The 15,393-nt window shown below is 49.7% G+C and overlaps 1 protein-coding gene across 1 annotated transcript in view; it reads right to left on the reverse strand.

Annotated features, from left to right (window-relative positions):
- KIRREL3 (kirre like nephrin family adhesion molecule 3) overlaps window positions 1-15,393 on the reverse strand; it is a 152,346-nt gene that overhangs the window by 110,088 nt on the left and 26,865 nt on the right. Inside the window, exon 2 of the mRNA XM_060160902.1 lies at window positions 11,335-11,412. Coding sequence (XP_060016885.1) covers window positions 11,335-11,412 — 78 coding nt within the window. The remainder of the gene's footprint in view (window positions 1-11,334; window positions 11,413-15,393) is intronic.

Here is a 15,393-nt window from a genome sequence, read left to right on the forward strand (position 1 = left end):
GACATGCGTGTGAAAGTGCCTCCCTAGCCCCACAGCTTTGCGGGCTAGCTGCCCCCTCCCTTCTGCCGCTCTCCCCAAGTCCCTCCAGTCTTACTGCAGTCAGACAAATGGCTCCCGCCACCTCTGTGCTCCAAGAGCATCTCACCTGCACCCCCCTCTAGCTCTCCCACCACCCTGCCTCCTGCTATTTCATTATGTGCCTGTCTCCCCATTGGACTCAAAATTCCCCGGGGGCTGTAGCCGACTCTGCCAGTGCCCCACCTGTATCCCTCAGGCCGACTCCCAGCTGCCAGCATCTGCTGCCCTTCTCCTGAGGTCTTCCTCTTCAGCTGCAGAGGCCACCCTGTCCTTGCAAAGAGCAGGACAGAAGTGCCAGGGAGCGAACACCCCGACCCGAGCAGCCCTCAGCCAGTTACTGGCAAGAGTGCTCTGTAGATAAGCCAGGTCCTCGGGTGGCCTGACTGTGAGGCATGGATTCCACAGCACTTCCCAGAACCCCCCACTGGGATGAGGCTCCAGCTTCCCCCCGTTCAGGGACCTGATGGTACCCTCTGTTTTGGACGCCTTCCCTTTCTCTTGTCAATGCCCTACCGTCCTTCTGGCGCTGTTGGCACCTCCTGGATGAGTCCGTGCTTAGGGTCTGCTTCTGGGGGAACCCGAGCTAAGGTAAGGGCCTCTTCTACGTGTTTTTCATCACCACATCACCCTTAGCGCCAGGCACACGGTGGGTACCTGATGAGTCTTTTCTGAATCAGACAGAAAGGAACCATAAGCACAGGCACCTGAAGCCCATGTCCTAGTGCGGGCTGGCCGAGGCGGGTGCCCGGGGCTCCCAGGGCAGGACGGCTGCTACTTCCTCTCCTCTGCACCTGCCCCACCTGACACCTGGTCAAACCTTGGCAGGTGCAGAGGACCCACAGTCTGGCCAGCATCCTTCCTCAACGAGAAAACAGCTCGGTGTTGTGTTTTGAGACCCTTTCCTGAGTAATGGTTGAGAAGTTCTGCTCTTGTACTAAGAATAGTGGTTACTCCTGGTACGTTTGATTTGGGGGTTGGGGGGAGTGTCACATCGCTCTATTTATCCCACAGTCTGTACGCAGTTACTGAAACTGTCACCGTGCCCTATATGCCACAGGCCATTATGTGTATTTCAAACCATTATATAAATGGACTTGATCTGGTACTTCTGAATGTCATTAAACTCCTCCCACACCCGTAACAACACAGTTACCATGGAAACGAATACTTTGGAGAAGGAAAGGTATAGGGAAGAAAGCAGATGGACTGGGGGGAGACGCACCCGCCGATTACTATTTCCAGAGCACGGGGCTCGGTGGTGTGACACGGCCACTCTGAGTCAGGTTTTTATTGACTCTCCTTTGATAAAAGGTCTGGATAATTCATCTCGGCCTGAACCTGCTCATTCCGGCACACAGCTCTAAAACTTTATGGTACCTCAGGCCGTTAGGCACCCTCATTTATTCAGACTGTCCCTCCCTGGGGAGGGGGGTGGAGGGAGGGTCTCAGCATTCAGTGATGTAGCCTCTGGGGCTGGCTGAGGATGGGCAAGGGGAGGCAGAGAGAGGAAAGGATGCCTACTCAGGGCATAGGTGGCGTGGGGTGAGACCCCGGGATTTTGGACAGTGGCTGCTACCTGTCCCTCGGTCCCATTGTCCCCAGTGCAGCCAGAATGACAAAACTGTAGACTCTCGGGGTTGAAGGGGTGTTTTCTATTTTAAACTCCTTTATAAGAGCCTGGCCGAGGAGCTGCCCATGGCCTTGGTAGGCAGTGAGTTTCCTGTCTTTGGAGGGATTCAAGCATAGGCTGCAACGACCTCTTATTTTTTTTTAAGTTTTTACTAAAGTATAGTTATTTACAATGTTGCGCTAGTTTCAGGTGTACAGCAAAGTGATCAGTTACACGTATACATATATGAGCTCTTTTTTTAGATTCTATTCCCATAGAGGCCATTACAGAGTATTAAGTAGAATTCCTTATGCCATACAGTAGGTCCTCGTTGTTTCCCTATTTTATATAGTGGAGTGTATTTGTTAATCCCAATCTCCCAGTTTATCCCTCCCCCCCTTCCCCTTTGGAAACCACAGTTTATTTTCTATGTCTGTGAGTCTGTTTCTGTTTTGTACATAAGTTCATTTGTATCATTTTTTAGATTCCACCTATAAGTGATGTCATATGGTATTTGTCTTTCTTTGCCTGACTTAACTTCACTCAGTGCGACAATCTCTAGGTTCATGCATGTTGCTGCAAGTGGCGTTATTATTATTACATTTTATGGCTGAGTAATATTCCGTTGTATATATGAACCACATCTTCTTTATCCATTCATCTATCGATGGACACTTAGGTTGCTTCCATGTCCTGGCTATTGTAAATAGTGCTGCTGTGAACATTGGGGTGCAGGTGTTACAATAGCCTCTTAGAATAAAATTTGTTCCCAGGGCTCAGGTATCACTTTCTCCAGGAGGCTTTCCTGGGCCTTGCTCACCTGGCCTACAGTTTGACTGGATTCCTCTTCTCTGCTCCCATAGCTCTTTACACACCTGATTACAGCCATTATGACACTGTGTTGTAATTGATGTGATATCCTTGGGACAGGGACTGTGTCTTTACATGCCAAGGGTCCAGCACAGTGCTGGGCATGGAGTTAGCACTTAATACATGGTTGGTGAATGAATGAGCACGCAGCACCACAGTATTCAAAAGTATTTACGTGGATTGGTACTTGGCAGGGATACTGAGCCATCAGAAGAGGGTGTAGACTAGATGACCTTGGGTCCCTTCTGGCCTTGAGAATCTCTGATGATATGGTTCTAAACCTGCAGATATGGTTCTAAACCTGACGATACCTAAATTTCTGTGTCTCCCAAGCCACAGTGCTTAACCATTAAGCATACTAACCACAAGGCTAAAGAGAAAAAAACAAAACCAAAACAACCCCAAATCAACTTGACATGAAATATGTCTAATCTCTCCAAGTGGAGGATGAAGTTCCTGAGGATGGAGGCTGTATCCAGCCTCTGAAGCTCCTGTACCCGGCACAGTACTGGGCTCATAGGAATATGTTTCATGTCAAAACATACCCCTGTATCAAAAAAACCTACTTCCCTTCCCTTTCTCCAGAGGTCCTTGCTTCTTGTCTCTTTCAAAACATGGTCCACCCCCCACCCCCAGAAGTGGTCCAAGAAAATGAGAGTTCTTTACCTATAAAGTAAACATAAGCTCTAGACAGCAAAGCCTGAATGCCTAAAATAAAAATGGAAGACCTGGGAGGGGGGTGGACTTAGGCTCAGGAGTCTGGGTTCAAGCCTTCGCTGTACCGCTCGCCAGCTGTGCTGTTCTGGGCAAGCCCATCCCTGTCCTGAGTCTCGGCTTCCTCTTTTCCAGGTGATTTCTAATGTTTCCTCTGTGATTCTCAAGTTGCCCAGTCCCAGCATCTTGGGAGCCACTGCCCAGGGGCAGAGAAGTTCACTGTCCTTGCTCTTCTTTCATTGTCTACTTTGTGCAAACATGATGCCATGAAACATTATCCTGGGAGATAATGGAGACCAAGCAGAACTTACAGACTTGGGAAGGGAAACAGGTCTGAGCTAAATAATTGCAAAATGCACTTCTATGTACAGACTGAGCTAAGCCCTTGGAAGGAAAGAAATATGAGACCGTGTAACACAGAAACTTGATCGAGACTGGGGAGGGGTGGGTCTGAGGATGCCTCACTGGAGAAGTGACACTTCAGCTGAGATCTGCAAGTTGAGCAGGGGTCACTATGTGAAGGGTTTGGGGATGGGGTGTGGCGAGCGTGGCCAGTATCCTAAGAGGGGGGACCAGTGTAGACAAAGGCTGTATGGCAGGCGGGAATATGCCCTGTTGGAGGAGCCAAAAGCACGCTGATGTGACTGGAGTACAGAGTATTAAGGGGGCAACATGAGGCCAAGGGGGTTGGTAGGAACTAGGTCACAGAGAGCCTTATAAAACATGCCGAGCATTTAGGTATTTTCCCTACTGGCAATAGAAAGCTATTGATATATTTTCAAGAGGAAAGTGACATTTTCAGATTTGCATTTTGAACTATTGCTGTGGCTAAAGGATGGAAGAAGAACTGGGAGGGAAGGGGCTGAGCTTGATTGACACAAGGAACCAGTTAGGAGAGCACAGCTGCAGTCCTGGTCGGGGGGCGTTGGCGATGGGTAAGGGCGCTGGCCGTCAGATGGGCAGAGGTGGACGGATTCGAGAGACAGTCGGGAGGTAACATTTCTAGGTCTTGCGGAGGATTGGAGAGGGGTGTGAGGGAAACTGAAGTCTGAAAAGGAGCCTGGCAGGGTCTGTGGTCTAGATGGCCCCCAGCTCGCCTTACAGCAGCAGGGAGGGCTGGTGGCTGGAGGAACAGGTCTGGGGAAAAGCTCCGAAATCCACCGTCAGATGGAGGCAGGAGAATGGAAATGGTGGGCTCCTTGTTCCAAGGCGCCGAGCTAATTAAATAACAATCATAAAGCGCCCTGGAAACCTGAGTCTTGCCATAAATAATAAACAGGCACGTTATACAAATAATGAGCTTTGCAGCCCCAGTGGAAGAAAACACATCAGTAAGAAAAATGAAGTAAGAAGAAATGCACCCAAAAGCTCCAACTAACAAAATGACGGTATTAGCTAGTATCCGGGGCGCCCTGGCAGGCGGTGAAGGGACTGTCTCAGGAAAATGATGGTGGGCCCTCGGCATGAGCCAGACTCTGGGGGACGACAGGCAGAGGGCCAGGAGCTCGAGTGTCAGCCGACCCACCCTCCCCTGGGTCAGGTCCCCGGGCCAAGTCCAGACCACCGGACTCCTGCCCACGCCGCCAAAAAAGAAAGTGCAGCTTGTCCTGCAGGCCAGCGCGACGGCCTCCCAGCCACCCAGGGTCCAGCTGACATGGGCCCGAATTCATTCTCTAAGAACAGACACACATCTGCCTCTGGGGCTGCCGAATTTCCCAGTGCTGGTTTCTTTGGTGACCAAAGCATTTAAAATTATGGCGTGGGGGGTGAGAAGAGGGTGTGGCAGGGTGTTGAGAGCCGGGGTAGATTTTTGAATCATCACATTTCAAAGACGGAACGGAGATCATATCCAACATTACCCAGTTTTGCCCACTAAGAGGTTATCTATCATCCCGGGGTTTAGGGATCTGCCCCAGGCCATACACATGCCCATGGGGCACCTCTACTCATTATCACTCTGTGAGGGGACAGACGGGGAGAAGTGGACGTGTTAGACTCATTCTTAAGGATTAGGGAACAGGGGTGCAGGAGGAGAGGATGGGCACCCCTGCCATCCCAAAGAACTTCCGAGCTGCTCAAGATGCCTGGGTTCTCATCCTCCAGGGCTCTGTCTCCTTCACAGGCTGAAAGGCAAGGACGTTGGCATGCAGAGCCTGGCCTAGGAGGATGGTGCCCCCAGGGGCTGTGCTGCAGCCTGAGCCTGTGTGGACCAGTGGCCATGGAGCAGGCCTTCTCCTTCCTCGGCCCCTCCCGCCCCTCCCGCCCCTCCCGCAGTGGCCCACCCCCAGTCAACGAAGCTGCCTTTGCTAATCACTTGCACTTGTTTCTTTCTGGGAAGATGAAAGTGACAGTGCTGGGAGGCATATCTGCTTTCCCTTCACTGAGCCGGGAGAAGCAGCCGGTCCCTGTGATTCTGAAGGTCTGGGGACTCTGCTGCCCACCAGATGCACAGCCGGAGGAGAGAGGACGAAAGCCTCATGGGCAGGCCCACCTTGGCCTTGAAGGGACCCCCGGGCAGGGAGGCCAGGGCTTCACGGCTTCCCCTCTCCTCCTTTAAGCATCCTCTTCCTTACTTCCCCTTCATTTCCCCCTTCAAGAGTCCTAGGGCCCAGTAGCCTTTTCTGGTTCCATAGAAAGAAAGGGTCTTCCCTGGCCTGTGTCTCCCTCCCCACGTCTTTCCTCATTTTCTCCCACATCAGCTGGGGAGTTTCCTGTCTTCTGCCCCCGTTTTCTCCTGCCCCTTCCACTTTCTCTGTATTTTCAAGTCAAAGCCTTAGGGCCTTCCCCTCCGATCATGGCCTCAGCCTCCTCTTTCCAAATTCAACGAGGGCTGGACTGGATGTCAGGAGAGCTGGATTGTAGTCCTGGCTCTTCCAGCAACTTCCTACTGACCCTGGGCGAGTCCCTCCGTGGTCCCAGATCTCCCTGGGTGGGTGGGCTGTGCTACAGTCGCTAGAGTTGCTCACGGTTCTAACAGAGAGGAGTACTAGGCTTTCTGAGAGGCAAGCCGAGCCCCTCATCTGACGCTACGCGAGAGCTTCCTATTCTGCCCTTGGATAGGATCCGCCCTGGGTAAGCAACGTGCATTGAGCAGGTGAGTGGTTCTGGGCTCTTCAGTAGAAATGGGTAATCAGGTAATCGGGGGAGGATGGAAAGAGGAAAGGGAATGGGGTGTGTGTGTGTCACGTTAGGGCAGTTCCCCTTGCATATCTGATGGGAAATACCTGCCTAGTGATGCCCCAGATGACAAGGTGGCCCAGCAGTAGGAGGGGTGAGGAAGGAGGGCAGGTGGGTACAGGACGGACAACCCCACTGGTGGCCTCACCTCCTAGCCCTCCGCTTGGCTGACCTGCCCGGGTCCCAGCCTCCCCGGAGGGACTGTAGCACTGGCCTCGGAGGAGAGGCTGAGAGGTAAGGCTTATGGAATTGCTGGGGATGTGGAGACTCGTGCTCTACGTCAGGATGCTCTGCCTCCTGAGCTCCTTCTCCAGACCCACCTTACCCTTGTGGGTGGCTTTGGGTATTCCTCCATTGCCACTCCTGGCACTCATTAATTACTTAAATTGAAATTGATTACTCCCTATGTGCGAGACACTGGGCTAAGGCCCAGGGACTGGCAAGGAAATGAGGGAGCAGGACCGTTGCCTTCCTGAAGCTAACTCTTAGGTGGGACAGTTAGAGTAAGTGCCACAAAGTAAATAGGCTGGTTGTCACAACGGAGCACAATGGTGGGGGCAAGAGGGGTATCTGCTTTAGGTAAGGTGGTCTGGCAGGACCTCCCGTGGAGGTGACAGGAACACTGAGATGCGCCTGTGTGTTTCTGTTGGGAGCGGGAGGGCAGGGGCTATGTCTTATTTACTTTTAAAGCTCCAGTGCTTAGAACAGTGGCTGGCACTTACTATGAAAGATTGGTATTATTTTTATGGTGGGTATTCTTTGAAAGTTTGATGAATAAATAAATGATCTCCTTCCAGCAGTTCCTACTTAAAGCACCATGTACTTAATCACATGAAGACAATTATGTCAAACAAATTTAATAGTCCCATGCCTAGTCTGTCTTTATTTGCTCCTTTCTTGACAGCCCTTCATTGATTTTTGTCCATATCTCCATTTGATGCCTCAGATGTGTTGAGTCCAAACAGGAAAGAACACACACACACACATTTTACCAACCACCTCCATTCCTGCAAATGCTGCACATTCTACCCGAGAAGCTATTACGTGCTCCTAAATAGAGCAAACCTCTCATTAACTATCACATGCCTCCTTAAATGATTTTTTTTTTTTTTTTGGCAGTACGCGGACCTCTCACTGCTGTGGCCTCTCCCGTTGCGGAGCACAGGCTCCGGACGCGCAGGCTCAGCGGCCATGGCTCACGGGCCCAGCCGCTTCGCGGCACGTGGGATCTTCCCGGACCGGGGCACGAACCCGTGTCCTCTGCATCGGCAGGCGGACTCTCAACCACTGCGCCACCAGGGGAGTCCCTTAAATGATCTTTGAATAGTGTTTTCTTTGTATTGCTTTTTGTAGTTTAACGGCACCAGTTGCGTTTACTCTAGCTTATGAGAAATCCCAGATCTATAAAGTTCCTGTTCATTCATTATTTTTCTCTTGCTTCTTCTCAAGCTGTTATTTTTGGGGGGAGTGTAGTGAGGAGGAGAGAGTGGAAGGAAAAGAAAATAAAAAGATACCAAATTAAGGAAACAAATGAAATAGGGGACGACTTCTCCCCGGGTGACAGACACCCTGTTAGATACTGTTAAACAGAACAAACGTGCTTTAATACAGCACAAGTTGGTCTTTTATTTTTATTCTAAATTGCAAATATAATGCTCACCGCCTTATCTTTGATGGAAGAGGCAGCTAATTGTTCCAATGTCTCGCTAATTCTAACACCCGGGAGAAAAAATTATCATTTTTAAAACTCTTCTACCAATTGTTCAGTTTACAGCAAGGAGTGTAGTGCAGCGGGGACAGAGATGTCTGTTTCTTGATCTATGTCACAGCTGCGATTCCAGTTCAATTATTAATATGTGGAAGTTATAATCATTTTGAGTATTGGAACAAGATAATTATAAACCATAAAACAGCTCCCCATGCTTGCCGATGCTTTTTTCTTATGTGCAAACATGTTGGAGTTTGGGCATGTGAGCTTTAGAAAGAGAAAAAAATGTATAATATGGCACTCGGGGCAGTAAGCCTGGCTGGAGTGGGAGCAGAGAAACATTCTTTTCCTTTCCAGGCCCCTCCCGCCTCCCCTCCTCAAGCCTCCCACCCCTCCAGAGCCAAAGCTTACCCCCCTCCACCCCCGGCATCCCTCCTTCTGCCCCAGTGACTCACCCGCCTCCTATCCTGTCTCCTCTGTTAGCTGAGATTTGTAACTCCTCACACATGGTGGTTTCACTTGCTTACCACCCCCTTGTCTCCTTGTTTACCCAGAAGCAGCGGCAGCTACTGTATGTGCTGTTGTGTGTGAGCCTGAATGTGTGCGGGGGTGGGGTGGGGGGGCATTTGGGAGGGGCGAGAATCACAGGCACAGAGGAGGGCGGGGCTGGGGCTTAGCCGTTCTGTTACCTCCTGGCTATTGCCGTTGTCTCTGTTGCCTTTTCCTTGATTCTCAGTTTGTCTTCACTGGCGGAGGGTATAGATTGGGGTAGAGCATTCCTAACCAGGTCGACCACAGCCAGTTGAAAGGAATAACCCATTTATATGGATTGTGTGTGTTTGAAGAGGGCACTTAGAGAGAAGAGGCATTGTTCTGGCATCTTCCCTTTTTAACAAGAAAAAAACAGTTTAAAATGCCGCCTCAGCTTAGTTGTTGCACAAAGTAAGGCTAACTGTCCTCAGAAGTCATCTGGTGCTGGTCGTGTTTCCAAGTCCTCCTCTAGTCCTCCCTGACTTTCTTCCTTCCTTCTTTACTTGAACAAAGTCTAAGGAGATATTAAGGCTGCATTTATTTTTCTTACCATTTTCCTAACCTCTGGTTCAGAGTATTACCATCGTACATGTCTGCTATGGCAAAGAAATGGATTGAATTGTGTTCCCCGACTGCACCCCCCCCCACCACTGCTCCTATGTTGAAACCCTAACCCCTAATTGTGACTGTATTTGGAGATACGGCCTTTACAAAAGTGTTAAGGTTAAATAAGGTCATAAGGGTAGGGCCCTGATCTGATAGGATTAGCGTCTTTGTAAGAAGAGACACCAGAGCGCGCACTCTCTCTCTCTCTCTCTCTCTCTCTGCCATGTGATGACTCAGTGAGAAGGTTGCTGTCTGCAAACCAGAACGAAAGCTCTCACCAGAACCTGACCATGCTGGCACCCTGATCTTGGACTTCCAGTCTCCAGAACTGTGAGAAAATAAATTTCTGAGTTTAAGCCAGTCTATGGTATTTTGTTATGGCAGCCCAAGTCACTTGTGAAAATTTGGAGGGAGTCAAATCGTGTTCGTCAGCCTTGTGATATGAATTTTTTTAGGCCCCAAGATCTTGAGTCAGTATCCTTCTACTGAGGTCAGGCACTCAGAGCTTGAGCTTTCAAATCCAATCCAAGTCCTGACTTTTTGGCACCCCTGTTCCCTGTGACCCTCATTTCAGCTTCTCTAATGAGCATTGCCAGCAAGAGAATGTGTCTATTCAGCACCATGGACAGAGGCATGCTGTCAGTTTCTACAAATTAGATGTTACTGCCTCGGCTCTCAAGAACGTGGTGTTGGGAAGGGAGGGGTAGGCTGCGAAAGAGAAAAGTCAGGAAGGGATACTGACTGGTTGGATGCAGAAAATGCTGCCCTCAACCCTGGCTGTGCTCAGCCACGGAGCTCCGACAAAGAGGAAGTAGCTTCCTGAGGCTGTTGCCTTCTTACACAGACAGGCATTGAAACGGGGGAGGTGATAGTCTTTATGTTTAATTGTGCTGGCTTAACGGCTGTCAAACTGTCAGTATGATGTGTGCTGGCAACAAACCTACAGCGGGTGAGGCATTAGGTCTGGGGAGCACATGGGGTTGTGGGTGTCATGGTCTGTGGGCTGGGAGGAGAGCCAGCTAAGGAGCATAGGAAGATGCGAAGGAAGAGCATAGGAAGAGCTAAGGAAGAGCATAGGAAGCTAAGGAGCATAAGGAAGATGTTAAGGAAGAACATAGGAAGATGGCTAAGATGGTACAGGTGAGCTGCCTTTTTCATGCCTGGAATGGGAATGAGGCTACAGGGACCCTGGTCCTTGAGTGGGGAGGGGCCCAGCTCATGGCAAGCTGGGCTGGTGAGAAGCCAGGGTTTCATTTGTCTGACTTTATTGAATAAATGGCCTCCCCAGCCATTGCTTACCTACTTTTGAAGCCTGACAGTCTGTGGCATCTGATGGAAAGGCTTATGAACTGCATGGAGACAGATGGCTGGGGATGAGGAGATTGGCTCTTTATTACAGCAGGCCCGTCAGTGACAGCACTCCTCTCACATCCTAGCCTCCACATCAATGTCAATACCTTCCTCCAGCCTTCTGTGGCCCAGTCAAACCTCAGAGGAAAGACCCAGTGCTAGAGGAAGGCAGAATGGCCTATGAGTAAGTGGGAGAGGTAGGGCCGATGGAGTCGGAAAAGAGGACAGTTTTTCGAGGGGAAGTTCTTTGAGAATCAAAGCTCTGCCTTATTCTTGTATAGTATCCTCCCAAATGCCCCGTGAGGTGCCGTTAATTCAATAAGCGTCCAAGACATGTGAATGATTAAGGAAAAGGGCAGAGAGGTCTGGATTAGAAAAGATAATAGAAGCAGATTTAATTGCACTGGGTGGGTAGCTGAGGACCAAAAGGAAACAAAGAGAGAGGAAGAGAAGGAGGGGGCACAAAGGGAGGAGGGAAGATAGCATATGAAGCATGCTCGCGAATCAGCATACAGTGCCTCAGGCATTAGGTCCTCTTCCCCATGTTACTAGCTGGACGGCTTCATGGAAACCAAACGGATGTGTCCACTGTCCTTTCTGAAATGGCCCAGGCTCTTTTTCCTGGTACCGTAGTTGTAGGGCATAACTTCTTCCCTCCCCATTTCCCCTGAGAGGGCGGGTTCTCACTGACCTTCATTCATTCTCCGAAACTTGTCCTTGGCCATGTAGCCCAGCACCAGACAGCATCCTCTCTTCTGGAGCCCAAGCTCTGGAAGAAAAGCAGAGGTCGGTGAGGCGGGAGTGGGTCAGGGGTCAGTGCAAGGGATGTAAAGCTTGTTGCTCTTATAAACAGGGCTACTTAATTACTTAACAAACATTTAGAAAGCACTTACTATGGTCCAGACATAATATAAGACCAATAATTTCGTCATTTGATCCTCACAACAGCCCTATGAGGTATATGCCATTGTTATCCCCATTTACAGACATATTAAGCAGGCAGCCTTAGGTGAAAGAGCTGGTAGGTGGCACAGCCGGGATTTTGAACACAGGCAGCCTGACTCCAGCGTCCATGTTCATAACCATTACTCTATAGGTTCACGAGGCCCTATATATCCCAGGCATAGGGACTATGCTCTGATCACACCGAGATTGTTGTCAAGCCAGAGAAGAGGCAGAGTCCAGCCAGCGGTGTCCAGGATGGAACAGTACAACTAGACACAGTGGCCAAAGGAGTGATTGGGTAAATTTGGAAGAAGACACAGGGGTCAAGGTGTAGGTAGAAGGAGTCTATCTTTTGGGAGAGAGTGAATTTCTGGGGCTGGGGATCCCTGTTCATCCTTATATTCAGGCGCAATTCAGCATTGTCATCCGGCACTTATGAGGTGTAAACACAGTGTAGAGCACAGGGGTGGGGATGGCTGAGAGACGTAAGACATAGACTCTGGTCCCACAAGACTTTGACCCAATGGAACAACAAGTTAGAACAACAATTCCAGGTAGCGAAAGCAAGAGACCATTTTCTCCCCTACGATATTTTGTAAATCAGTGCTCATTGTGTGTGAGCGTTGGACTGGGGTACCTCAGCCAACCGGGCAAGATTTCCTCTCTGGTATTTATCCTTTCTTCCTCACCTGTCTTCAGCACTTGTGGGCTTTGAAGCAATTCCACACCAAGTTTCTCTTTTGACCCTCACAACAACTGCATGAGCTAGGCAGATCGGTTATTACTATTCACATTACGCAGATGAGAAAATTGAAGTTCAAAGATGTTAAGTGACTACCCATGATTATTGTAGACTCCCTGCCCCTCCCTCTTTGCTTTGGAGTCGTACAAATATGGCAGCTGCCATAAACTGGGTAAATGGATAAGGGGTATGATTTCTGGAGGTGGGGACGTGCCTGCAGCTCCTTCCAGGCTTTGCTAGCTTTCTGGACGCCCAGATACTCTCTCCATCGGTTTCTTAGAGAAGGAGGTTCCCCCTGAGGGGTGCGTCACAGCAGCTTCTCCCACGACACTGGGTGTTCCTCTGAGCCCTAGACAGTCTGCATCTAGGCTGTCAGAGCATAGAGAGGCTGGGCTCGTTCTGCCCCCTACCCCTCCACCCACCTCTTGTGGCCCAGGCCCAGCCTCTCTGGGCAGCAGGATGAAAGGGCCCAAGAGACACGGCTAAGTCGAGCTCAGGGGCTCCAGCCCCAGAGGAAAACAAAGTGTGGTGGGCGGTGGCAGAAGCCATGGCCCAAGGAGGTCGCAGGCTTTGATCTCCTGATTCTTTAAAGGGGTTTATTGACTATCAGTAAAGAGCAGAGAAGCAGATCTGAGCGTGCCTTTTCCAAAGGCACTCACTTCTCTTCCTTTCCCTCCACGCTTGTCTGAAGGCACGGCCAAAACGCCCTCACTTCAAACAGCCTTACATCTCAGGCGCTCAAATTGACGATGTTAAGTTCCCTCATCCAAGGCCTTGGCCCTTTCTTCAGGGGCTCCTGCTCTGTTGAAAGCCGTGCGGATCAAAGGCCCTTTGATGTTTACTTACTATATTTGTGGATCCTTTCTAACAACCACCTTCAAGAGGCAGGAATGCGGCATGCCAGGAGGGGGCCAGCGGAAGCCCAAGCTGTGGGGAGGCTCTGAGCTCCAGCAGACAATAGCCTCTTGCCTGGCGCTGTATCGAAACCTCAACATGCTGACGACAGGCAGAGTTAACCAGCCCATTATAATTGCATGCATATTGTTCATCATCACAATGATACAATTGCTGATGATTCCTATTCTATTTTCCACTGACTTCTTACGCTCATCTGAAGCACATCTGTAGCAGCTCCTAATGAGAAACGGAGCCTGGGTTCTTGCATTGAGTCCAGGAACGAGCCCAGGTGAGCACTGAGGGGTGGAGGGCGGCAGATGCTGGATGGATTTTGGCCCGTGTTCGTGCTGGGCTTCCTGGACAGTCCCCTCGACTCTCAAGGAAATGGAAGAAGCACGATTCTCCTAAAGATTTCGAGACCGGGGACAACCTGTTGACTCTGTGTTATCTGGGCTGGCTGTCTCTGCCACTGCAACCGACCCTGTCCTATGTCATATATAATATGCCCCCGGGGGAATCGCCCAGGGAAAGAGGCTGCACATACGCACGGTTATTATAAGTAAGAGTCTCACTGACCATGTCTGACTTTTGCAAATGAGCAGGAAAATAAGTTTTTTTAAAAAAAACCTGATTAATAAAAGAAATGGAGGACCAGGCAATTTCTCAATGTATTTGGCTCATTTAATTTGACACTTGTGGGTTAGTCTTAATTATTTAGGCGTCTACATTACAAGGCCCTAATAAGCACACTGCAGAAATGTATTAAGTGAGAGGGCTCTCTGACTGAGTCTTTCCTGAGAAGTGGGGAGAAGCCACTGGGATCTTTGCAAGAAAGAGCAGGTTGGGGGATCAGCGAAGTGGGAATTATCTAGCTATCCATATATGAAAATTTGGGGTGTTCTTGGGAGAGATATTGCAGAGCTAAATTAGAGGTCATTGTTTCCACATGAGGAAGCAGGCCAGGGGCCAAAGTGAGGGAGGGGAGGAGAATCTAGAAACACAGGTGTGGAGGATGGGTGTGGTCAAAGATACTGACCAGAGAGAGAGCTGGGGGGAAGCAGGAACCTATGGCATCCTCTTGGGAAAACGTCACCAAGCCAGATCAACCAGGCTATTACGGGAGAGATGAAAGAATGTGATAGAAAGAACAATCATTGTTGAACAATCATGGTGAATCAATGATTGTCAATCAATCAAAAGTGAATCCATCATTCGCTTTGTGATCTAGACCAGCCACCAGACTGCGACCTTCCTTGTCACATGGCATGGGACCGATGGTGGAGTCAGGGTCCTAGATGCGTATTTTAGAACAGCAAGATGATGGGGTCTTCTCCACGTAGACTTTGGGGCTGCAGCCTTTGCCTGAGGACTAATCAGTAGCAGAACCACCAGATGCACCACCCATGGGAAATGATGGACGCGAATGGAGTCATCCCGGCTTAAAGGACAGTTCAGAGCAAAGAAGGCCAGTGTCACCTGCAGATGGGGATGTGGAGGCCGCTGTCTCAGGAGGACAAAGAATTAGGGAATGCTGCTACACAATGAAACATTCCCTGGGAAGCGGTGTGTTTCTTAGGGAGAAGTCCAGATTGCACCCCAGGAACTCCCGGCCTCTAGACTGAGCAACAGAAGGGTGAGGATAGTGCCTTTTTAGGCTCAGAGTCCTTAGCCCTAAGCACAGTGCCTGGCACGTGGCAACGGATCAGGAAAGTCTGACTTAATGGGTAGTAATCAGTTCTCCCCGACCCGGGCCAGAATGGAATCAGGAGGGCTTAACCGTGGCACAGTGGATTAGGTAGATGCAGATGGTCTGAAGTGAATGAACATTGTAATTCATCAGAACAGGAGTCTGGGAAGCGTGAGGTTTCCTCTCGGGAGGAATAAAGAGGGATGGCTTCCTAAATGGAATGGTTTTCCTTCAGTTTCAGAGGGTGAGGATGGGACTTTTTCTAGCCCAAGGATTCCTTTATTCTTACGAGTAATCATAATGATAGTGCAGTGATATTACCTCACATTTGTGGGATACTTATTTTTTCACGATGCTGTCATATTCACTATCTTATTGGGTGTTCACAGTAGCTCTGTGAAGCACGCAAGGAGGAAATGATTTCCTCCGTTTTGGTTTCAGAAACAGGCTCAGAGAAGTAAAATGACAACTCAAGGCCA

This window comes from Lagenorhynchus albirostris, chromosome 9 (assembly GCF_949774975.1).
Source record: "Lagenorhynchus albirostris chromosome 9, mLagAlb1.1, whole genome shotgun sequence".
In the NCBI taxonomy this organism is placed as follows: domain Eukaryota; kingdom Metazoa; phylum Chordata; class Mammalia; order Artiodactyla; family Delphinidae; genus Lagenorhynchus; species Lagenorhynchus albirostris.